The 27,002-nt window shown below is 31.8% G+C and overlaps 1 protein-coding gene and 1 long non-coding RNA gene across 2 annotated transcripts in view; one reads left to right on the forward strand and one right to left on the reverse strand.

The window, feature by feature from the left end:
- Nucleotides 1-27,002, reverse strand: part of LOC148626279 (leukocyte tyrosine kinase receptor-like) — a 112,875-nt gene that overhangs the window by 8,689 nt on the left and 77,184 nt on the right. The window contains exons 10-20 of the mRNA XM_088570160.1: nucleotides 24,781-24,940; nucleotides 22,003-22,156; nucleotides 20,995-21,102; nucleotides 20,490-20,643; nucleotides 20,039-20,206; nucleotides 14,271-14,366; nucleotides 9,771-9,926; nucleotides 9,261-9,383; nucleotides 5,984-6,221; nucleotides 5,406-5,496; nucleotides 2,237-2,301 (exon numbers count right to left, since the gene is read on the reverse strand). Of these exons, the coding sequence (XP_088426286.1) occupies nucleotides 2,237-2,301; nucleotides 5,406-5,496; nucleotides 5,984-6,221; nucleotides 9,261-9,383; nucleotides 9,771-9,926; nucleotides 14,271-14,366; nucleotides 20,039-20,206; nucleotides 20,490-20,643; nucleotides 20,995-21,102; nucleotides 22,003-22,156; nucleotides 24,781-24,940 (1,513 nt within the window). The remainder of the gene's footprint in view (nucleotides 1-2,236; nucleotides 2,302-5,405; nucleotides 5,497-5,983; nucleotides 6,222-9,260; nucleotides 9,384-9,770; nucleotides 9,927-14,270; nucleotides 14,367-20,038; nucleotides 20,207-20,489; nucleotides 20,644-20,994; nucleotides 21,103-22,002; nucleotides 22,157-24,780; nucleotides 24,941-27,002) is intronic.
- Nucleotides 13,277-16,827, forward strand: LOC148626280 (uncharacterized). Its single transcript, XR_015920016.1, has 3 exons — nucleotides 13,277-13,502; nucleotides 14,767-14,879; nucleotides 16,704-16,827. It is a non-coding gene; the product is annotated as an uncharacterized LOC148626280 (long non-coding RNA).

Consider the following 27,002-nt stretch of genomic DNA (forward strand, 5'->3'; position numbering starts at 1 on the left):
TTGAAAATACAAAACGCTAAGTTTTTTTTATCATTGTTGAGTAGTAATGTGACAGAGACACGAATTTTCAAGATGAAATAGTTCGTAATGTTGATCAACTTTTTTCGATTTGATGTCTTACCTTTTGTTCAAAAGTATCGCCCATGGTACCTAAAATGCTTTAATTAATTGATGTTTCAAATTGTCTTATACAACATGTATACAATATCTTTGGTTTTGAATAACAATACGAAAACCCAAAATGTGTTTTCGTTAACTGCAAAGTAGAGGTCTTAAACGATTTTTTAAGCTCAAAGTTTAGTAATGGCAGATAATTGAATTGACTAAGCAGTTTATAAAACTTACTTGATGAACAAATTCATCTACCGAGGTAAAGAAATTAACCTAGTCATTCATTTACTTTAAATGATGAAAAGTAATAAGCAGACGTAATTTGTTAAAAATGTAGTCATATATTTCAAATAATTAGGTAATGTCCCGGTAAATCTAAATGAATCAAATGGGTTGTTGACTATCTAAAATAAAAGAACACTACAATTAATCAAAATGCGTTTGGCTTCTTTGTTTTCAGGCTTGCTTTATCTCATGTATGTCAAAAAGCTATTACTTATAACGATAACCAGATCGTTCATTAATAAACTTTTGTAACTATTACTAAGGTCATTTAATAATTAGCAGACGCAGTGTCCATAAGAAGATCCCAATGAATTTGATTAATGGTGAAGATGGGTTAATATTTATAAAACTCCACAATGTTTATGTCCTTCCTTATTATGGCTTGACCAGGTGAGTTTGAAAATGATAGTCTGAGAAAGTGTCCGAGGAGACACCTGTGTGATAGAAGTATGTTTTAGTTTTGGAACTGGTCAGAGTTACATTGTACTGTGGATATGATATACTGTCTATTGAGGTGTGTAATATCTTGTGTATTGTCTGAAATTTGCACACAAATATTAAATTTGTCTATGAAGAATTATGACTTTGTGCATCAATGCCTAAGTTTGACCTCGTGTGACAAACATCTTTAAGTTTTTGACACTTAATTTAACAAATGTCCAATAGTTTGCAATCAAAACACCCAATTTCTGATACAGACGTACGCCATGTAGATTTTTCGTCTTTATACAATATATTATATCTTTATTTCTCAATAAATCTCTTTACAGTGGTATAGAGAATGTAAATTATACATAATATATAACATTGACAATAATAAATTCACAGTTTTCATACATTATATTTAGGTTACGAAACAGTAATCAAGTATAATAGTAATTTTAACTACATTGTATAAACAAATAAATTCTTAATTTACCCCGGACAATTCAGTCGTTTAATTGTAATATTAATAAACTTACATAATTTGTTAAGCTCTGAAATGTTTTAAGTTTGTAAAAGACCTCTCATTCTCAATATATTGGGTCGTGTTCTATATTTCACTTAAAGAAAATGTGTCCTGTCATTCTGGAATGCAGGGCAAACAAATAAATAATGAAACTCGTCACCAATTTCGTGAGAGTTACACAAATTGCAATTTCGCTCATTTCTCTCAATATTTCTCCGTCTACCACATTCAATCGGTAGATTATGATTGGTAGTCCTAAATCTACAAAAACTAATAGCTTGTATGGTGTCCAAAAGTTTAAAATAGTTTTCGAATTCAAGATTTTCTTTAAAAATTCTGTAGTTGAGAGCTTTCGGTGAATTTTGCACTAGAGACACCCAAGACTGGGTAAATTGATCTACCAATTTCTGTTTTACTGTCTTATAAAGCAAAATATTACCAATGAAATTTTGTGTATCCCATACATATGACATTCCACAATTGTCTAAAATAGATTTTACATAACGTACTCAAGTTATGGTTTTACCATCTAAGATTTTTCTTAAACATAAATTGTATAGTATAACAGGCAGTTTCTCTGGTTTTCCTGATATTAGTTTTGACCAGTAATTGATCATTCTCAATTTAATACTAATTTCTATTGGGTATCTGCCGAGTTCACCATAGATCATATAATCTGGAGTTGAGGTTTTTTAATGTAAAAGCATTTTGCAAAATTTTAAGAGAACTCGTTCAATAATACGAACATATTAGATTGACCTCTGTTGAAACGTTAATTAGTATTTACTATCTAAGCAACATTGTAATGAAATATATTTTTGCAATGTGCGATTAATAGTTTCAAACATTGAAAACAATAAGACTATATATGTAAGTAAATTCTAGTAATACCTCATAATTACGGCTTCCATAAGGAAATCTACTTCGGTTTGTTCTGTAGACAAAGCTGGTAAAGTCTGAAATAGTAAATACATAATTGTTAATATTTCCTTCGTGACATGTGAAAGATATTATGCATATTGTTTATCAAGAAAAAAAGTCCATTCATACGGTCATGTGACCCTTGTGTATGTGTGCTATAGGAATCAAATACTATATGAACTAATCATGATTTTGATTTAAGTATAAATTCTAGCAATGCAAATGAGTTGTAACACTTCAAGCTAATTGCTTAATGATATGCTTCAATCAACAAAAATGACAAATAATTTACATGTATAACTTCATGTTTATTTAATGAAACTGAAACATTACATGTATAAAAATTAAAGTGCAAATATGATGCCATTTCCCATAAAAAATATCTGAATACAAACATCAGCTATCGAATATAGACTGAAACAGAATTGATTGATTGTTGGTGTTTAACGCCTGAGAAATAGGAAGAGGAGGGTAGTGTCGGGCAATTTAGCCTCCTGAGACAGAGCACAGAGGTTCCTACTCCTAATGAATCCCACAACAGAGTTCTATAACGTGCGTGGAACGTAGCATCTTTCAAAACTATGGTTTTCGGTCAGGTTTTCCTTATTATCGCCCGAAGACCCCAGCATATATAGAATGCCAGGGTTACCCATTCATCCACCTCGTGCACACAACCCCAGGCCAGTTGCTCTGGGCATATTGCCGGGACCCGTACCTGGCAATACACGAACAACAAACCAAAAGGATAATCGAGATAATCAGCCATATGTTATAAAGCATCAGCTAACAAATACTGATGCAACAAACTAAAACAATAACAATATTTGCCAGATCAAAAATTCCTACCCAAGGATTATCAAAAATACCTTCAGGAACATTCATGCAAAGTTTGGTTACAATCTATTGAGTAGTTTTAGGTAAACGATCTTATTAGGCCTCATCATTTTGTAAAGAGGCATGTAACCACCATCAAATAAGTCCTGGAAATAAATACGTGTGGAAGTTTGTTTAAAATATAAATAATACTGTAGTATTACTGCTAATAAATAACTAGATAAGCAAATAGTAAAGTTACATGAGTCCCAGTAAAATATACTTAGTAACCCAATGTGTTTGTCGCATGGTATCAGATCTATGAGAAACCAACCAGAGAACGAGCTTTTCGTGTTTAACATTAAGTTGATATTGTCGATTTCAGTCGTGTTTGATATTGGAATTTTGAATATTTATTGGTTTCCATAGTGTTTATTGGTGGAATGTTTAATGCTGCGAAGACAATATTTACAACCAATAAAAGCATTCCAAGAATTTCAAACATTAATTTTCAATAGAAAATTTCTTTTTAAGGTCAGCAAAAAATACCGAATTATCAAAGCAAAGCCGAACAATTCAAACAATGTAGACAAATGCTCAATGTAGACAAAACAGTAAAACACACACACACACACACACACACACACACACACACACATAGCACACAGAATACTTAACAATTGCCATATGAACCCATGCAACACCATGTACATCCACGATGAAAGAAATCATTACGTTTTAATTTATAGTGACCATTTGTATATGTAGTTTGCTTTAGAGAACGAGAAATAAAAGTAATCCTAATTTTTCGAAAATAGGTAAATTAAAAATTATTGTTTTTTTTTAATCTAGTAAAACATATTTAAGACATTTTAGGTTATTTTTTGTTGCAATTAAAAGTAGTCTCCTGCCGACCTCGTCCTGACAAGTCGAGTAATGTCAAAATGCAGTTGTTTCTTTTACATCGGACCTAGTGCTAAATCGTAGTTTTGTGATGATACCATTACTATAGTGCCAACTGTAATAGAATCTTTAAAGTATATGGTGTCTTTATTGCAACACAACAAAAACCATCTGAAAAAAGTTTACCCCCCCCACCCCGAAAAAAAATAATGAAAAAGTTAAACACAACATTGGAGGCTGTATTAAATTCAGTTTGGATCTACCAGAAATGTACCATGATAAATACAGCATATCCTTTGATTAATTCAATAAATATAATGAACTGACAAGACTTTAGTGCAAATTATATCGCGGAAAATAGGTTGCATTCATTTAGTATTTGAAGACGGGATATATTGTAAGTTGAAAATCTTCAAGTAAAGCAAGTATTGATAAGACAAGTTTACCCGAGGTATGGTTAGTCCTGGAGTATAGGTATATGTATTGATAAGTAGTGGACATTAGAGAGAACGTACTGCTACGCTATCACTGATCAAAAATAAAGAAGACAGTTAATAATTACTTTGGTACTGAGGGTAGACAATTTAATGAACCAAAAAAAGTAGAGAATAGAATATTAACTGTTTGTTCTGTTTTACATAAACTATCCGCAATGACTATAAGCAGTATCGTAAAATCAAATATCAGTGATATCAGATGTCCACAGGCAGACAGACAATTTTATTGACAATCAAACTATAACAATAGTAGGGCAAAATGTGTAATTTTAGCAATATCAAAGTAAGTCAGATTAGTCAGTTTGAAATTTAAGCCAAAAATCTCTTTGAAGCTGAAGATACAAGAAAAACAATTCAACTATATAGAAAAACATAATAATGTGTCATGAAAAACGATTTGGTAATAGAATCAGGTAAATACCTGCATAAAAACTTTACCATCTAACCATCTAAGACATAATGACATTGGTTGAGACCGACAATAGTATAGCCATAATAATAAATGCGTTCAATAGAAAGTGCTAAGCAATAGAAAAAGAACTACAACATGAGTTACGGATTAATTAAACTGTTTGAAAGCGTTGTTTTAAAATACAATGTAAGTAAAATACTGTTGGATTACAACACAGTAACGCCTTATATGTAAATATTGGTCCAACATTCCACTTTGCTGCAAACTAAACTAGAGCGGATTAAAAAAAATCAAGGAAAAACAAAAGAAACATGTACATATACACTTTATAAATAAAAAAAAATAAAAGAAGAATCAGGAACAAATACGGTAAAATGATGACGTGATATTGACTAATCTTGTGAGAATAATAATACAAGCATATATTTCAAAGGATAAATTTAGTTCTGAACATTCTTTGACAACAAGAATAAAATTTGATGTTTAACACGTTTAAATACATGTAACTGTTTACCTTAACTGCAACAGGAATTTCATCTTGTATTCCATTCATACCCGAGAGATATCCTCTGTAAACTTCGCCAAAAGCACCATGCCCTAAAGGCCTTGTAAATAATATACATATTAAACAATATAAAACTCGCAAATAATAAGACAAAGCCGAGCTAAGAGAAAGTTTTTACCTTAAAGCGGTAAACAGTTTATTCAAAGCAGTAATACTGTCTGAAATTAAAAAATTAGCAGACCCTTTGAAGAAAAAATAACAAAATATGTTGAATCCAAATAATATAACGGAATTTGTATTCCTTCCTTTGGTAGCTTGGGTTGCTCATTTGCTTTTGTTACTTTGTATGTATAATTTTAGTTACAATGTGTCCTTTGTTGTGTGTCTGTTTTCCATATCTGGTCTTTGTCCCTGGATTACATTTTTTAGATTACCGCTATAACCTTGTAAACAGGAAAACTGTTTGTCATTCTATAATTATGACGCGCTATATTTATAGACTGAAGTATATAACACATGTACCTAATAACGGAATTATTATAAATAAATGATGTAGACAGCTGCCTATATGCTTATATCATAAATACCTGCACAATCTTAAATTATCACAATTAATTTCGCAAAGCTTTTGCTCCGGACAGTTCGCAACTACAAAGTCGTAGTTAGGGTTATATTCTGTGATCATACGAGTAGAATTTAGTACTGTACTAGGTAAAAGGCTATTTGTGTTGGCGGTGCGAACTGTGTAGCCGTTAATTTGTGTACTATTCAACTCAAGTTGAACATTCTTTGATGTTTTAGTTTGCTTCGTCTTCTTGTATTTTACTGAAAACAAAATAACTTTTGATAAAGAGACATGCCTTTTATTTCTAACACTTAAGCCATAGAATCGAACTATTATAATATTATAAAAACAAAAACAGAACCAATAGAGACAACGTTCAACAAACACTATTACGTCCAAACAAAAACGTCAAAAACTTGTATAAAACCAGGAGCTTCGACTGTTGTCAGTAACTACTGTTTCAGTTGGAACATCCGTTATTTTTGTTGAGTAATACACATGGTAACGGTAAACCAGAATACTAAGTAACAGACTAAGGAATCAGCATGTTTTCATCTAGAAAAAGGTATTCCAAAACATTTTCCCATAATTCAATTTTCTTTAAATTTATACAGATTATTACACTAACTGTAATGCATATTCTGGCAATTTTTAAAGAAATTTCAACGTGCAGAATTGAACGAGAAAGACTAAAAAATTGCAATTTTTGGAAATTTGAATCACTGGCCAAAGTGAACCATATCTGGTATTTTAGGGTAATTTTTTACAGAATAATTAAATTAACAACTGAATATAAATAATGTCAAATTGACTTAAAATGGTCAGTATATAAGATTTAATATGATATTTTAAATTCTATTTTTATAAAAAAAAGAAGTAAATTGGCTTTTATTTAACTAAACTCTGGATAATTTTCAGTTATTTTCCTTATATAATAAAAACCTCTATTTTGCAAACACCGATGATTCAATATTCATACAAAAATGGACCATTTATTTATAATACCACAAACAAAATTTTACATAAGTTCACTATGTATTTTTTTTGTACCCCAGGTCTACAACCTTAAGACGGCAACCAAATTTTTGACCAACATATTGTACATTTTTTAACAATGGTTAAAATCCTTGTAGTATAAGTTTGAATAATTTTGCATTTTTCTTCAGCTACCGTAAAATGATATACATGTATATATATAACTGGTATACAGAGCTTAAATGGGGATGTATAGGTTTTTAACACGAAAACAGCCACCTCAATGTATAATTTGTTTGATAGATTGTAAAGGTAAATGCTTTCTGTCGTTTCAATTTTACGTTCATTGCAGCAGGCTGTTACTATAACAACAAAATCGCGTTTGTTGTTTTTAATTAACGTTCTTCCATGAGAACTTCTTTTTGTATTAAATATTACATTAAAGAATAGGACTGTCATGCAGTACTAGACAATAACTTCTTTTGTTGATGATTTCATTAAAATGGAGACCTTCACTATTCAATTATAACAAGCAATGCACAAACAACTAGTGCTGTTCAGTTGAGGGTGTACTTTCTATATTAATGAAATTTATTTCCCAGTATGAACATTTCCAAGTTTATGTCAATTAAGAAAACTAATCTCCGTACCCATAATTGTCTTTTTGTAGATTGATTGACATGCAAGATGCATTACAGAAGGAAAAAAGAATGTTAATTAAGTTCTATTCTTATGCAGCGACTATGCGACTAAATTAAGTTAAAAACTAATCGATCTTTAACGTAAATAATGGAAGAAGAATGTAAGGTAAGGAATGCATCTTTGCATCACTTATTTCTTAAAGTGTAAATGTTGAAATCCTTGACAAAACGTATTTGGTAAAACTTTACTTTTGTTTTATATTGTTAATATTTCGGTTATTTCATGTTCTTTGTTGTGTGTGTCTGTTTTCCCTGTCTTGTCTCATTTTATTTTGATATCTGCTCAAATCTTGCCCCCTTGAGTACTCTTTCAAAACTTTGAAAAAAATCGGCATTGAATGGTGATATTTGGTCTCCGTTACACATTATCCTTGCCTTTTAGTGTTTATGCTCCTATTTTTCGTGTAGTTGGTTTCCAAAAGCAAAGTTTGTTCGTAGAATTTATTTGCTCTAGACGTAAAGCTTGCAATTTGATAAGAATTATTTTTTTCTGACTTGTAATTGATGAAATAAAGTAAAGGGCTTTGATATATGAAAGGAATCAAAGTAATAAATGGATAGAATGTATCAGTGCATTGCATGCACTATACAAAAATGTTATTTCATTTAATCCCTTGCTGATTGACTTTTGGCAATCATACCGCAACTCCCATTTTTATATTAATAACGAAACTAATCTTAATTTCGTGGTTTATAACTGTAAACTGACGCAAACTATTTAGTTATTCGTATAACCTCAATAATTAGAAACATTCTTAAATGTATATCTCAACATCTGGAATTTGATAAACATTCTTTACTATAGGACTAGGAAATATAAATAATTTCATCGAGGTGATTCTACGATTTTATAACAAGCCATTTTTTGAAAATGTTTTCTTTGTTGTCAACCGTACAGAGGTTCATGAATATATGTGAACTGTCACAATATGAGCATTCATATCACTTGTTTTACAAAAATGATTCAATCCTTAAATGAACGGATTTTGCCAAGAGAAGCATTTTCGAAGTTTTGTGAATTGGCTCATTATCCGACAGGATTGGACAGATCATTCATCATCAATCTGATGGCAGTATTATTGACAGTCTATCTTCTTTAATACTTGTTAGTTGTCTATTGAAAATACTAGAAAATATAAAAAGCTTTCTTAAACAATCGTTACAGGAAAAATTGATTCCTCTTATTTCAATTCGATTTCCTTAGTTTCACACATGCTTCGTAATTCTTCAAATCCATACACTTTTCAGAGTTGCTATTTTACTTTTGTTTCCTTGTACAAAATATTTGGTTATTTCACGTTCTTTGTTATGTGTGTCTGTTTTTCCTGTCTAGTCTTTATCCTTGGTATGTATATTCTTTTGAATTCCGCTCGAATTTTAATTCTTTTGATTACTTTCTCAATCCTGTTTCCTTTTTTAGATTTTAAAATTTAAGTTATTTTACCTCTTGATTGAAGTGATCAAATTTCACATTATGAGATCCGATTAATTTTAATGCTTCGCGTAAGTCTCGAGTCTTTGATATCCTTGATTCTACCAAAAGTTACCCCCGTGTACCGATTTAGTAAGAAAACTGTATGCATGTAAAATACGAGAATACATATTTTTTTCCTCGTCACTTACCACAACAAACCGGTATGAACGCAAGGACGCACACAGTGACTGAAACTGACACTCCAATGACAGCAATGTATCTCGTATCAAGGATTCCTTCGACTAACTTTGGCTCCAAGTTTACATGGATATCTATAAATATACCATTTCACTAGTAACATCACATAAATGTTTGCAAAAACTTATTTTGATCTGAGGTACATATTTCAACTGCACCTCTTCTTTACTAAGGACGTGTTTTATGACTACTTCCGATACCGTGTACCTATAAAACTATATATCTGTGATATATATTCGAACCAATATTTAAAAGGAGTGATTGACAGTTGTGATCATTTTCAAATTTTGAAGTGTAGATATTTTAATAATAGAATTTAATCAAACTTCTGGTCATTAAACATTTCTACCTCCCATATCAGAAAAGAACATCTCATACATGTATGTCTGAAATAGGAATATTCTTTCTACAAGAGCAAGAAATAAGCATATCTTTCAGAGTGTTTTATAAATAAACCTCACCTTCACAATGATAGCCATCAGTCATTAGAACTTGTTCTTCTGGGCATAAACATGCAAATGTTGGTTTCTCCCAATCACTGATGTTGCACCAGTAGTCACATGGACAATTAAGCAGAAAGTTGATTTCAACAAATGAATCTGTATTGACTGATACAGCTGTAAATTTTATACAGGTTTCAATGAAACGAGAAGTGAACTATTGGACGTAAGCAAGATAGTCTATTATTGTAAGAATTTACATTTCTTATGAAAAGTATACAAAAAGCTAAGACTTTAATCTTGGACAAAAGTTGATAATTCATTCTTCAAATCATTTTTCCCTTTTCCGTAAAAACAACCTATAACTGCGTAAGTACTTAACAGTACAATAGTTTCTCGATATTAACAACCCGGTTGGCACTAAGAGCTATCTAACAAGCTCTTGAAGCAAGATGTCCTAAAAGTTAAAACATCTCTACTTTTTAAATGCAACTAATTTTAAAATACCCAAGGACAAGTTCTTGTGTATCTAATGTGGTGAAATATTGTATGAAATAACCAGACACACAACAAAGAACATAAAATAACCAAAACAACATGTACAAAAACACAAAAATAAACGAGCAACTTTGACTCTACTAAAAACTAGGAACACGGAGCATAGACCAGGTGTACGCGTAATCTGCTTTTCCAGATACGCCGACTGAGTTGCTCGTAAAAAATTCAAGTACAGGATACACCATAAGGAAAAGAAAACTATAACACGGTGAACTAACCGGTTCGGTGGAAAATATTGATGTTTTAAAAAGTTCCTTGTTATAGTCACTTCGTTCAGTAAAGAATTATCTATTGTCAAGGAATGCTGATAAATTCCCTTAAATATTACTAATCATGAAACCATACAAATGCTTCTCATAATTAAACAGGATATTACTGAATTCATAGGCAACCATTTAAAGACATTAGTTTTATATTAGTTCAAACTAGACTTGTAACTATACTCTATCTTATTTTCCTATTAGGTCCTCTAGAATGTTATTGTAGACTTATTCGTTTCCTCCATTTATTCTATTTCTTATCATTTACCCCCAGAATATTTTCGGTGTGCTCTGTTCCGTCTTATTATCCCCCCAAAAACTTATTGTGGGAACATAATGTGTTTTATCCCCGTCCCTTTTTAGTAATTCTTCAAACAAACCCGAGATTAATTATTTCATTTTTCTTCTTTATTATTAATTGAAAATGTTTATAGGGGAACTCCGCTAAAATAGTAAAATACCCACGCAATTTGCAAGTAACACTCAAGTAAGTTAAGCTGTTCAATTTCGAAAATTAAACAAGTTTCTAGGGTTGTGTGAGGTTCCATCCTACAACCTCAGACACACTAACCAAGCGACTTCGTCACTTGACAACGGATACTGGTAAGTTAGATCGCATTTATGCTTGCAATGAAACATGACAATGACATGATCCAAATTGCTAAAAAATTGTATAACCAGTGTGTTCAATACAAAATTTCTATTCTTATTTTTATCTCAAACTTCATTGTCCACTCTGGTTATCCAAAATGCTTTCACTAAACTAAATAATATATTTGCGTCTAACCCTAGCTGTACAATAATCAGCAGGTTTTGTTTCCAATGACAACCGTAAAAAAATCATTAAAATTGTTATATTGATATGACAATGTGAATGGAAATAAGTACTCTAGTGTATTAAGTCGTACGGTTTCAAATCGTCGGAAAATTTTGCCAGAAATAGTAATGTTTTATGAGTCCGAGAGTGTACTTGGATAACTGATTTTTGGTCCAATTTTAATTGAAGATGACGTCCAAAAAGGGTCCAATTATCAAAAGGTCTACGTATCATAATTCGTGCAAATATAATAAAAATAAAAAAAATTACGTTTTCTTGTTGAATAGTTCTGAATAGTTTTTCAACACATTGTCTAATCTTAGAGAATATCTATATGTTGGGCTTAAAAGGTTACTTGTCCGATAGTGTATTTAAGTTTTGACTGGTGGCTTAAATGATCCACACACTTTATCTTTTTATATGTCAATAAGAAAATCATCCAGGTATGAGCTTGTATATCGTTTAAGGTCTGATCAATCTTTTTTTAATAAACAGGATACTTGTTTCAAATTTGGCAAAAAACGAACAAATGAAAAAAAACTTGCATGAATTCCTTGCTCCATTGTAATCAAAGTGTGTGAGTAACACAAATTTTATAAAGTCAAATCAAAAGGCACCTGTTGTTTATAAATATAAATCTACCAAAAATCTTGATCTAATATAATTAATTTCAATTTTGTCTACTCGATTTCAAAATAAAGTATACAATCAAACATTTACAAAAATACACCTTGTTAAGTAGCGGAGAAGGACATACTTTGGAAATTAAAAAAAATGTATGCAGATGATGTTTAAGAAGTAGTCTCATTTGGGAGAATGTACAAACAAAACAAAAGGCTACTGAGTTCAACAAAATTAATATTGTAAATCAATGACTTCTTATTTTGAATTATGATCAAATGATAACGATATTATAGATTCAAAATAATAGACCCATTTAGATATATCATAGAAAAAAGAGTTCTGGGTTAACTGACGTTCACTGCACACGTCAATTAACAGACAAAACGTTTTAGCTTGGGGTGTGGTAAAACTAATTATGTAATTATACAAAATATAAGTTATATATATCATAACAATGCACTTTGTTGGAGAAAGGCATCACTTCCACTAAATCTACTGTGTTCATTGCTGTTAAACACTAAATGACTTGAAATATTTAGCTGAGATCTTGTGTCGTTGAACTTGGTGGAAAATATACAACAGGAAAATTACATAAGAACTATTAAGATCCCTTCCTTACAATTAAAAAGTCAGCGAAATCAGTATTTGCCTAAGGAAAAGAATACATGAAGGCTAACAGTGTCATAAAATGTGATTTCCCATTAAGCAGAGTTTAACGTGATTAAATATAGATCTTTCATTACTGAACAGTGATGTATTCAAGCTCACGTTACAACATTGTGAATGACTTAATAGGTCCATTTTCATCAGGCAATGTTGAACAACAACAAAACAACTATTATTATTACATCAAAACAACGAGTGATTAAATGTTACCTTGAGTTTAGATGTTCAATGGTATTTAAATAAAAAGTTGTCGATGTAAAAATAAGGCAGAAAATCACATTCACTTTTTTCAAAACTAACATTTACACCGAGTTATACTTTTAGTACTGTAACCAAACCCATAGGATTGATTGAGTCGCTGTTTTCTAAATTTCCGATTTGTTTATTTTATTACTGTTAATTAACGGCTATAAACTGCCCTCGAAATCCCAAACACTCAAAAGGGACATTTTATATGGTAAGTAATCTAAGGATCTTGAACTCATTGATCAGTTTTTTTTCTGCAGCTACTCGTAGGTTCAAAGTAAGTCGGTCATGCTGTAGTCATGGAGTTTTTGTTATAAGAGAACAATATTCATAAATGTTTACGTTTATTCGAGACATGTTTTGCATCATCACAGGATTAAATGCGGGTGTATTACTCAGTTAAACAAAAAAGAAATTATGTAGTTTTGGTGCTATATTTATACTTCGATGGAAATTTTAATTCATGTGCTACATAATAAACGGATAAATGGAATAAATGTAATTTGATGTCGAAATGTCTTCGTATTTGAAAACAGTGACGAATTAGAAGCTAATGGAACTCGGAAAAGGCCATTATACCAAGTCAGTAAACATTGCATTGCATTAATATACTGTTGTGTTGTTGTTGTTTAAACTTGTCGCTGACAATCTCAATTTTTACTTTATTGGTAATTATTACTTCCATCTGCCAAAGTGTAACTAAATAAATTTTGGCAGTAAGATAAAGTATTAAGGAACCAAAAACTGGCTGCTTGAATGAAGCGTAGTCAAATAATGAAATTAAAGAGATGTTTTATTCATTTGGAAGTATAAAGTATTTGTTTTAGTAAACGTGATTAGCATACATGTAGATCAAAGCATTAAATTAGGCAAAAACAAAAAAAAAAAAAACAAAACAAAAAAAACAAAAAAAAACAAACAATTTTACAGCATTTCCATAGAAACTGCTTGTCATGCTATAACCGAAAACATTTACAAATCAATGACACTGTTATTTGATGTCACAAGAAGAAATTAAAATAGTGATATTTAACGTTGTTGCATCAGACAAATGCCTGCAGTGTATAAGAACTATTTTCAAATATTTTGACACAGACTTCTCGTTTCTTTGCCATTGTTAGTGGATTCTATTTTCAATCTTTCACAGCTATGGTATATAAGACAATAACAACTCTTTTCTCTACGTAATAAGGATGAGTAAAATACCCTTTTGATAGAAAATTGTTGGAGGAAAAGACGACCTTTGATCACAGCAAATTTAACAATTGTGATAATGATACATTAATACTTCTTCTTCAGACAAGTATGCATACTTAACGCAAACTTTTGTTTAGTTTTTGTATGTCTTACAATGAATGACGGAATGGTCTCCTGCCGTTGGATGGTAAAAATTTGTTCCGTCATTTCCAATAATGCTGGGGTCGTCAACTGTATTTGCGTCACCTCCTGAAAGACAAGGACACATTAAAGTACAGTTATTAGCATATTATGAACTACACAACAAGGTCACATCCAGACAAGACAAGGACAAAAGACAATATCAAAATAAAGATTAAATAGTTTATCAACTTAACCGACTGAAACAAATGCAATTTTTCACTGAGTGAAATCCACGATTTCAAGCGCTTAATCTCCGTTCATCTGTGTTTCTTGTGACTAATCGGTTCTACGCTTTCACGTTGACAAATCAAAGACTTTCTTGATACAACAACATTATTAATCTTAATTTATATAACAAACAGCATTATCGAAGAAAATGATTATGTTTAATAAAACGATCATTTGTGCTAAAACAAATTTTATGCAATGCTCAACATATTTAAAAATGACTACATTCGTCCTTTAGGTTTTTCAACACAGTAACATGTTCAACACAATTTATGCATTTGGTGAAAAATATTGCGCAGGAAATAAGCGTCGCCATTGTCTGAGAGGAAGAAGATGTTACGAAAACATTATGTAAGTTATTTTATTATTCAAAATGTTTTTAGTTTTACTAAAAGTTTTAAGTCTTTTGTGGTTCCACAAAACAAGGGGTTAATTAAGTCATTACAAAGGTTTAATTCTTATATAAACATGCACAATCAAGCTATTTTAATAAATAAAAAAAAATTATAAAAAATGCGAAATATTCTCCACATGTTGGTGCTACATGTGTACAATTTATTAGAAGCAAAAGAGTGACACAGATTCGCAAGTCTAAATTAATACCAGTATTTGAACAGAACAATTATCGTTTTTTTTATGTACATGTATCTACAAAAAGAGCTCTGAACAGCCTTAGTTGCTCAACTGGTAATGTTAGAAATCTGGTTACTATTTCATTTGTTCCACCAACATCTTTTGATTTACAAAGGCCTATCCTAATACATTGGACATTTTTGTAATATCCATATCTGTATTGCCCTATCATAGGAATCATATTATCAACTGAAATGATTTTCCAATTACACATGTACATGTAGCTAAAGCATGTATTACAAGTATTATGTATGTTTTTCTAGATAAAAGTTGAAGAATCCTGTCTTTGTTCACACTACACACTTGAAAATTCTTCGACCAATTTGATAAATGTTGTTTAACTGTGTTTTTATTCTACTTAGAAAAAAATTGCTCTCACATATTTATTTGACACTGTTCTCTGTTGTAAATGCATGTCCATAGAAACTTAATCCGTGTAATAATTACGAAACACGAAATATATATATATATTAGTTGGTAGCTCAAATTTTTAAATCCAAAAGGAAGGTTAGTATTGTTTTTGGGGGATACGACCTCAACCATTAGGATCAAAAGCAGTTATTTCAAAGAATTGAACTGGTTTGAACCTTTAAAGAATGATTGGCCAAAAAGGGCATTTTCTGAAGTACCAGGTACAAGTAATTTGATCTTTTTGAAATTGTACTACAAGGTGCCATTTTGGGGGTTGTGATTTGATCTTATTAAGAACTAGCGGTAAAAACAAGCATTTTCCTGATGCCTGGATGACAACTTGGGTAACTTTGAAATTGTACCACAATGTGCGTTTTCTCCAAAGGAAAGTACAGACTGGTCCAAAAAATGCCACATTGATTCTGGTGAAATTCTTTTTCTCAGAACCAAAGTTCAGATTAATTTGAACCAAATAAGGTATAAAAAATGCCACACTGATTCTGGTTGAATTCTCAACCTGTGTCAATGCAATCAAAATTCAAAGCTGTATCAACCTTGAATAGTGTGTCCATACTTGCCCCTACTTTTTCAAGATTCTACCCTGCTGTCATATGAAGCTGTGACAGAGGACGTATTTTACTGGGTTATGGGATTTTACATTTTCTTATTTTTTTAAGTACAAAGATTTAACTGTATGTCATACACTGTGTAGTTGTATTATTATTTTTTACATGGAATTACAGTGTAGTCATCATTGTGTAACTAGGTCATTTGAGTAGAAGTTAATTCTGACATAGCGTCCTACAGAGGTATTTTTCTTATACCAAGGCAGTTTCATATTTTCAATTGATTGGAAGTAGAATTTGAACTAAATTTAACCATACAATCCCAAATTGTATTTTAATTATATACGTATCATGTATTACTTTCAAAATATCTGTAGTAATATTACTAGTTCAATTGGCACCGAGTGTATCGGGAATTTAAAACACAAAACTGTCAAAATCTCAACACGAAACAAGAACGTACTAACACTAATTGTGTGGACCCATTGATGGTCCTAACGTTTACTCATTCATTTATTATAGAATAATGTATCATTCTAGGCTAATTTTATTACTTATTTTGCAGTCTCTGAAGAGTCAGTGCTGACGAAATGCACAGGAAATGTTGCTTGAAATAAATTATTGCATGAAAGAAGTTTCTTTGCGTTCTTTCTCTTAAAGATACAAAATGTTGGGAAAATGGCACCAACTTTATTGCTTTGATTTTTTACTCAAGAATGTAATAAAAAGTTATAATTCATATAACTTTTCCTTATTCTGTGGCAACGCCTTCAGCACCTGCGTATGGAGTTTTTATAACACAACTCATACGTTATGCCAGAGTTTGCCGTAACTACGCAGACTTTTTCTATCGCGCCAGATTTCATACAAGTAGGCTTCTGGAACAGGGTTATTTTGCTTCAAGATTGAGGTCATCACTACAGAAGTTTTATGGTCGTCATCATAACTCGTGGATCGTTATGGTGTATCCATCTGCACCATGAAAACTGATTTGTTCAACATGTCATAATTTTCCTTTCCTCTTTCGTCTACCCGGACTTGACTTTTTATGAACAACTCGGCGGGTGTTTCTAGAAAAGCAGAGGACGCTTACTCTACCGGTGCACCTGGTTTATACTCCCAAGTTTTTTACTTTATGCTCTTTGTTGTGTTTGTCTGTTTTCCAAGTCTGGTCTTTGCCCCTGGATTACATTCTTTTAATTTCCACTAGAACCTTGGTTCCCTTGATTACTCTTTCATGTACATGTAATCTATAACTTCACCAGTGTTAGAGATTGTCTAACATGCGATTTTGACATGGTGCCATCAAAACGAAATTCCAACCGCTTACCATGTAGTAGTAGTAATCTATAATAAATATGCAGCTTCCTTTCAGAGTTGTGAGACATAACAACTTTAGTACAGAAATATCTTTATTCAATGTAACTGATAGATACCACACTGTTAGTTTCTATTGAACGAAAAAATCTTTTAGTCCAGATTTAGAGCAACAAACCTACATTGAGCTTACATACACTTGAAATAGCAAAGCTCAACACATCCATGCTAGTATACCCTCAAGAAAAAAATATTGTAATGTATAGGTATATAACTTGTCTATAATATATAAACCTTAGTAGTTTTTGGAAAATAGGACAAGTACCCTCAATTTCCGTTATGTATAGCAGAGGAAATATCCTCAATCATTTTACCTCCTAATTTTAATGTGGGTTTATAATGATAGTGTCCAGCCTTCTTTCCTTCCGTTACGTATAGGAGTTCCTATATCTTAATTTTACTCATCCTACACCACTAAATGGAACTGAACAAAACTTAGAATCTTTTAGTTGTGAAAATTGGATATTTGCATTTGAATAGGGTGGGGACAGAATCAGAGCGGCACCCCCTATAAAAGAAGTATTGGAGTGTCCCAATCCCACTAGCATCAATTGCTGTTAGATACCACAATATTTTGCTTTCTAGCCAATGCAAGCACATTCCAGAGAAAACGAATTTGCTCATCGGGCAATACCAGTATGCGTCCATACTTGTCCCTCAGACAATACCAGTCTGTGTTCACACTTGTAATTAAAACACAAATTTTAATCTTTTTTCAATCATTTTTTAAAGTTGTGGAAGCTAATTTGATATAGATAGTTTAATCGCCTAAAATTTGTACTTATGTCTTAAAGCAATTTCTATAAAAATAAACATCCTTAATGTTAGCATTCACAAAGTACATTTTGTTATATTTATATTTGAGTGACCGTTAAAAACGAAAAAAAAACAACAAACAAACAAAAAAAAACAACATTCAATTCTAAAACAACTCAGATTTTCTTCTATTAGTCAACATTTTTTTAGGTCTGAAAAATTCCCAACTATGTTAGAACTGTCAAATTTGCGAAGCAAAGTTTTGGTCGTTCCCTCCGCAGGACGCGAAGTCGTACCGCTGTGACATCTATGGCAACACAGCCTGCAAAAATCCAGCTCTTAAGACCACTCTTTTCCGCGGAAGAAACGACCAAAATTTGTTTCGAAAATTTGACAGTTCTAACATCAGACCTTTTCAGACCTTTCTCAATATATATATGTATATTTGTTAGTGTCTTTTAAATCAATTCAATGACTTTGTTTTAGAAAGTTGGACGTTAATCTGAAAAGATGAATATTTCACTTGACTTGTTACTTCTATAACTATCAAGGATACGTTGTTCATGTGCACACATCTAAACACGTAAAACAAAATATATAACAGGTACACATTCTACTATAAAAGTATCACTGATGTTTTACAAATTATACTGATAAGTTTTATCAAAACACTTTGGATTTGTTCTTTCAGGATTTACGGACTTCGTACTAAGTGATTAATTCATATCTCCAATTGAACTAATTTTGGCTTTAGTATTGTTTGTCCTTTCCCTGTTTTGTGTTCATTTTATTTGTGTTCATAGTTATTAGAAGAAATCCTCTTACGGTTTGTTTCTAATTTCAATATGCTTATCGATATGCTTATCGCATTAGATATGTGCCATATATTTCCAATATATTTCATTATTATCAGTCTCCTCCTATATAAATCTGATGGGCCATTAGCCAAGACAAATGGGGATATTTATCACTAAGGAAGCTTGATAAGATTTGTCTACTTACAATTATTAATGACAAGAGGATACACCTTCAATGAATCTAGACAACGCTAATGAACTAATTTTGTCAAAAAAGCTTAACAGTTTGAATAATAAGATTCGTCGGTAAAGCTATGATTCCATTGTGCGTCTAAATAATCAATACAGATAAAATAAAATTTATAACACGAAGCGCCAGCTGAAGTTTTCAGGAGACTATTCGCAACAAAAAGATTCTATTAACAAATATAAACAAATGCTTAGTCACAAACAATAAGTAAAGAGGATATACATATATGTCCACAAAGCTCATCGAGACTAAACACAATCTGATTAAAGATAAACTGACACTGTCTGGTCATGACAAATAAGAACTGTTAATTGGATATAATTATTGAGAAAAGTCATTAATTTGTTCCTGGCAAAATAATAAAGTCGATAAATGTTTTCACCGAATTTCAAGAGGAGTTCTATTTGTAATATGCCAATGTGCCAGTATGTATGTCTGTTTGATGGATTTACTTTTATTATTTTTTCATATAATGTTTTGTAATTTTCTATCTGTTTTATTATGGTCGAAACCTATTTTCAATATGGAATGAAATTGGTTCTGTGATTTAACACAATTACATGTGTCAGGCTATCATAGAAGCATCATTACAATTATATATCATCCACAGAAGAGAAGAGATATATTCATTCCTCATTTTGTGAAAAAAAACCCAAAAGTATGCTAGCTAGAACTTATTTTTTTAATTCTTACAAAACTGATAAAACAATATTACAGTACCGGTATAACCTCCACCTCCACCTCCTGAAAGGCATGCCGCCCCTCCTCCTCCAAAACCACCTGGTGCAGCAGTACTTCCGTTACAAGATAAACCACCTGTTGCACCCTCTAATAATGATCTGCCAGCTTGAGGATATAAAGCAGTTCCATTCCAGCCTCCACCACCACCTTCAATAATAGACATTTTAAGAAATGAACATCGAGATCAATCAATATATTGACTGTATAAAATGTTGAAATGTTATTTCATATTATGTATTTCTCTGTGAAAAATATTTCCTAATTATAACTCTCTTCAAAGATATTGCTTTTTTCTGTTTATAAGAATAGACAATATAACCCCAGTTGTATAAATGTTCAGTAAAATGTATGTTTGGAATTCAATAACCAAGAATAAAACGAGTGTATGATAATTCGTTTTCATGGATCAAAATTCAGTTTTAATTTTAACCTGAACCATATATGTCCGTAAATCCATTCGCTCCACTGATATTCAAGTTATCGACTATTCTGTAAATCTCATGATCAGATGTGCTTTTGTACCCTTGACCACCACCTCCGCCTGCTATTATTAAAGGCACGTATATATCTTTCACGAAATTGTGCTGAAAGAAAATTTATTAATGTTCAGTCTCTAAACTTGTTGAAAGTAGTTCAGGAATAGATTTTTTATTTTGCGCACAATACAAAGATGTACATTTGTGTGTATCATAGCAAAGGAATGAAGCAGAATCACAAGTACATCTTTTACGTTTAATGAACTTAAAACAATGTGCAAAGAATTCTATGTTATGTAAAAATACCAATCATATTATGAAGGAAACATTTTTCATCGTGCACTTCTTAAAGGAGACTGCAGGAAAAAATCAAATCCTAAATATTTATGTTTTATACTGGGGATATTTGAGATTTCCCCAACACTGTTCTTGCTGTTAAAAAGCGTCATAAAATGATACCTTAAAGACATATGTAGCTCCACCACCGCCTCCTCCGCCCCAGCTATTCTGTTGGAGGAAATCATCGTTAGGTAAACCATTTTGGCAAATAGATCTTATATCATAATTCTACAAAGTTAATGAACATACAACTTTCAATGAAATAATTTAAATTCTTAATTATGTTGTATTCACGCAACTTTACATATTTATATTTTGTTATGGAGTAAGTCAATAGTGCAGCTTGCAATATTAATTCATGTTTCTTTGCGGACTTATTTGTTTATTTGGTTTTGTGTACCATTTGTTCTTGTTCTTTTGTTCTTTTTTTTTAGTGCTTTGTATACATTTAAATGACCAGAGCCTAGAATCCCACCTGCATACACCCTGAAAATTTCATCCAACACTATAACTAATGAAAGTCTCTTGGAAGTTTGATATGTCAATGTTTTGTTTGATGCATGTAGAACCTTTCTGTCAAAGCACAATTTACATAAAAATGATGATGAAATTGCATTTCTTAATAGGACACGGGTGGTTCAGTAAATGACGTAATTGAAACCAAAAGAATATTGTCTTTGTCTACTTCAAACCATTAGCAGCGATACGTCGACGGTATTTTTACTTGGCGTGACCATGCTATTTTTGGGAAGGCGGTGTGCAAACGAAAGTTTTGAAATAATAATTATATTTGTTATGAATACTTTGTTAATTCCTAGTAGTATTTGTGGTTTACTCATTCAGTCGACATACTAAGTATGATCTAGACGTTCCCATTCTATCAAACTCATACGTTTGGATTATGTATGTAAGACGCATATGGCCTAGACCACAAATACAGATGAAATTTATTGATATTATAAAGAGTAGAGGAAAACCTTTTAAATTATCAATGTCCTACCGATATTTTCCAACTAACTCAAGAATCTATATTTAAAACTATGGTAGTCACTGAAAATAATGGTGTAGTTATCTACTCCCGGCGTAGAATATAAAAGTTATCAAATATTTTTTATGATAATAGCATACCGTGTTGGTTGAACAGGCGTCTGTACCATGCTGACCGACAATAATGTAAATCCTCTGGCCTTCAGAGAGATTAAATTTCCCATCTACATAACCACCACCAGAAACTCTATGGTCGATTACACCTTTCCCACCACGGGCACCTGCTGCACTTATTCTTTAAATAAAATGCAAGTGCATATTTAGATATAATGCATGCGTATGTATTGTTTCATCATTTCTTTTGTAATTCTTAACGTGTATCATTTAATAGGTAAGGTAACTTCATCACATTAATTTAAGTATAGTAAAAAACGGGAATAGGTATGGTGTATATGTCAATGAGACAAGAACCCCATCGGGATGAAAATGTCATCTCAAGGCCACCAATTGAGGAAATTCTCATACCACAGGGCAGTCTGTAGCTGGCCCCAAAACATCATAATGCAAGGGACCGCAAAAGAGTTGTCCCTATATACACAGGTAACATAAAAATAAACCAAAAGTTAAAACGAAACTAGACATACAGGCTAAAAACCACTAATTCCACTTTCCATAGGCTTCTATGCTAATTTCACAATATTCAATGGCTTCTCTGGATTTTACCTTAACTTTAACCTGCAGAGGACTATATATCAGCATGATTCTACATATGTCAGCTCACAATCCTCAGAATGGCATGTGGGGTTAGCAGACTTGCAGTGCAGTACTGGTCACCGGAAGTGAAGGGTCTATAAATAGCATGGGAAATCCCAGTGTTTTCAAAAGATAGGGGTATATTTAAAAATCATTATGGAGATTAGGCTTCACATCACAAGAAGCAAAATGCACCTATAAAATGTACAGAAATGTTTTTCCTTTCAGAAACTGTTTAAATTTTTTAAATAAGATGAGAACTTTTTTCACAGCACTATGAGGAACAGGGGTAATTTCTGCGTAGGACTATTTTTGCGTACGTTCCAAATGCTCATTGGTTGAATTGGTGATTGGTGGTCTGTAACCTACAGAGGCCAGAAATCCCTGACTTTGGACAGGCACAAAAAAGCCGCTTAATCAAAACCTTTCACATTTAAAATCTGACCACTGTGGATAAAATGTTTCACACACACACACACACACACACACACACACACACACACACACACACACACACACACACACACACACACACACACACACACACACACACAAATTAATTAAAAAAGTCCGAGTAGCTTGTAACGATGGACATAAAGAAACTGAATATAAATTACACAAATATACAGAATAAAGACTACTAGCAGTTATCTGACATACCAGCCCCAGACCAGTTTAAACCAACAAAAAGTTATGTCCCATCGTATGTAAAATCAATTCCAATTCTCCAATTTGAGAACCACGGTACATCTTAAGTCATATATAAGAACACAGCCAATCTCATACCAAAAAAACTGCTTTTAAATATAGTATTTTAATTTCTAAAGACCCTATCAAAGATTGAATGACATAACAATAAGTAGTAAGAGAAAGGAATATGACAAATGAAATCATTACAAGTGCAACAGACTTCCCGTCAAAGAATTCACTTAAGACTGAACGTAACACACCAGAGACGTAAATGGTCAGAATTGAACACTTTGTATCGGAAATAATTTACATCGTCAGCTACAAACTTTATGACACACCTTGTAACACCAACATTAAATTGTGAAAAGGGAAAACAACATTGCTATGTTGAATTGTCAGTTAATATAATACTTTTCTTGATATCGGAGATATAAGATTCAATAATGTTGAATATCGGAGTTCTTCATTATCGGCACTAAACATAATTACATAAGAAGACATTGGTTTCAGCTCAGACATAGCAAATAATGTAGCTTTATATATATAGAATTAATATTAACTAATTATAGTCAAAATTTGACTTATAAACTAATTATTGACAATGTATGAAGCTCATTTAATGTCCGCTTGTCATAATTAAGTGGTGTGATGTCATTCATTTAAGGGACATTTCGTCTTTAATCAGCTATTTACTTTTGGGACGGAAAGGAAATATCAGTTTGAGCAGTTTATCACATGTTTTTTTTTCCATAAAATTAATACATCATTAGCTTCCAGAAAAGAATTCGTATAAAATGAACTTTTAGTTATATACTAGTATTTGTAAATAGAGGGCAATTTCCTGGGATTCATGAACTAGTTTACCTCATCAACTTCATTGTAGAAGTGTTAAAGCACAATTTATTAATGGCAAAAGGGTCTATAAATTCAAGTTATGAAGAACACAATGATATTACAATCATTATTGTATTGTTTCATAAACTGGTACAAAAATACCTTTATACGAGTAAGTCTAGAACGAGCGATTATAGAACCACAGATACTCCATATTAGTGATGAAGACACATTAACTTAACGAAAGCTGAAGTATACGGAAGGATTGAAAGTACAAGCTATAAGAACTGCTACAATAGGCCACTATAACGCGGTTAATGCGCGATCCCAATATAATTCAGAAACAAAGAAAAAGAGAACACTACCGTACGACAAAAACATAACAGACAAAAACACACGAGCACAAGGTTCATTTGGTATTCCAAAACATACATATCTCTCATAGAAAAATATATAGGACAGTTTTCTTGCGGATACACTTAAAATAAATGTACCAATTACACAACGTTGACTATCTAAGTACACATAAAAATAAAAAAACCAAAAACCAAACACCCCCCCCCCAAAAAAAAAAAAAAAAGAACAAATAGAGATACAACTAATTGATGACTTCAAAATCGATAAAAGTTAAATAAAGTATACCTGTATGTGCCATTTTCAGGAACAGTCCACACTTGTGTACCTTTCATAGTGCCATTGCTAATTACTTCCACCTTAACTTGAGTTGATTTATAAGCTGCATCACACATAAACTGGGTTGGTCCGAAGGGTCCAATATTACCACATGTCCCAAAGGAGTACACTTAAACAATATGAAGATTTATTTAAACCGCAAGTAATAGTTACTTGGCTTCTCAAAGAAGAGAGTAATGTGCTACCGGATATCACAATTCATTATAGACAAAAGTAGATCGCGAATGAAGCTTTCATCTCTCTACATTAATTTGAAGAAAAAAAATAAGGAGGAATTGAATTGAACATATTTTATTGCATATTTTAACAGCAAGGGGATCGGGCAAAAGTTAAAACTTAAAAGCGTCCTCTCCCAAACATAGTACATAAATATGGTATATACGATTTGAGTAAAATACATGCATCAACATATAATAAAGACAAGTAATGATATATACAACATTTAAACAGACAAAACAATAAGGTAAAAAATATATACATAAAAGCACGCCTGTGCTTGATTAAGTTTTACAAAATAGTAGTAGAAGGTTATTCACTTTGAAACTTTGTAATAGTATTTACATAATTGTTGAACTGCTTTGAAAATGTTTTCATTGTTGTCTTCATTTAACCCACTATTACCAAATAAGGAGTTTCTATATCAATTTCATTAAGGAAATTTTACCGATTTCGTAGATTTTGTCTCGAACTTTGATAAAGAGGACATTCTAAGAATTAATTAATAGAATCTTCAATCACCCATCCACACAAACATTTTGAATCATTTATTAAGTTAACTCTAAAAGATCAGCATTTAGATTGCTACAACGATGTCTTATACGTGTGTGTATAACATTCAAATACCTGTTTCCAGTATCATAAAAATTAGGGGTTTTTAAAAGTAATGTATTTATTTTTCGTTTAAATGAATGAATGATGTAGAGTTTCGAACAGTTACATCTAATCTATTCCATAAATTAATAGATGAAGGAAAGAAAGAATTTGAGTAAAGCTAAAGTCGAGTAAGTGGAACTCTGTAGTCACCTTGATTTCTTAAATCATAACTATTTTCAGCAAGGTTGTAATTTGTAAACAGTCTATCAATTAATTGAGAGATTCCCCATTTCGAATTTTGTACATTAAACAAAGCTTCCGATTTTTCCGGAGAGTAGAGTTTCCCAACCCGTTTCAATATATAATGATTCAATACTGCTAAATTTTGAAAGTCCGGTAACTATTCTTGTGACTTCATGTTGAATTGGCTCCAATTTTATCTATAGTTGTTTGACCACACTCATCCCAATTTTCAAATCCATATTCTAAAATTGGTCTTATATATCAAAAATATGTTTTTTTTCTAAATTTTCTCTCTTAACTGTATATTTGAATTTTCTTAGCATTGATAATATTTTTGTAGAGCTTCTGATTATAAATTCAATATGACAATTCCATTTACAATCGCTAGACAAAACACATCGAGATGTCTATTATCTTCAACATAGTTAACATTTTTTACCATTAAATTTAACAATTGGTTTATCTACATTTGTTCTAGTTGTAAAAGAGCAACCAAGGGAACCAAGGTTATAGCGGTAATCAAAAGAACGTAATCCAGGGACAAAGACCAGACATGGAAAACAGACATACACAACAAAGAACATAAAGTAACTAAAATCATACATACAAAGTAACAAAAGAAAACGAGCAACTCGGACTCCACTAAAAACTGGGAGCATGGACCAGGTGCACCGGTAGGGTAAGCGTTCTCTGTTTTTCTAAATACACTTTTAGTTTTGGCGTGATTCAAATCAACTAACCATGCCTTAGACCACTTAAGTACTAGATTAAGATCAGTATTTATTTTATTTTTCAAAGATTAGGTATCAGCAAAAAAGTGATGTATCATCCGCAAACAACCTTGATATACTTTCAGTATTGTCAACAAGATCGTTTATGTATATTAAGAATAACAAGGGTCCCAAAACTAAACCCAAAGGTACTACACATTTAACTAACCCCTCCAGAGACGAAACATTCTTTATCAGAACCTTTTGTTTTCTATTTGAAATATAATTTTCTAACCATTTTAATAAATTGCCTGAAATACCATATGCTTCGATCTTTTTTAATAACCCTCGATGCCAAACCTTATCGAATGCTTTTGATATGTCACAAAATACTGCGCATACCAT

Source organism: Perna viridis, chromosome 2 (genome assembly GCF_037379345.1).
Source record: "Perna viridis isolate PV_CMFRI_1.1 ecotype Kerala chromosome 2, ASM3737934v1, whole genome shotgun sequence".
Lineage (NCBI taxonomy): Eukaryota > Metazoa > Mollusca > Bivalvia > Mytilida > Mytilidae > Perna > Perna viridis.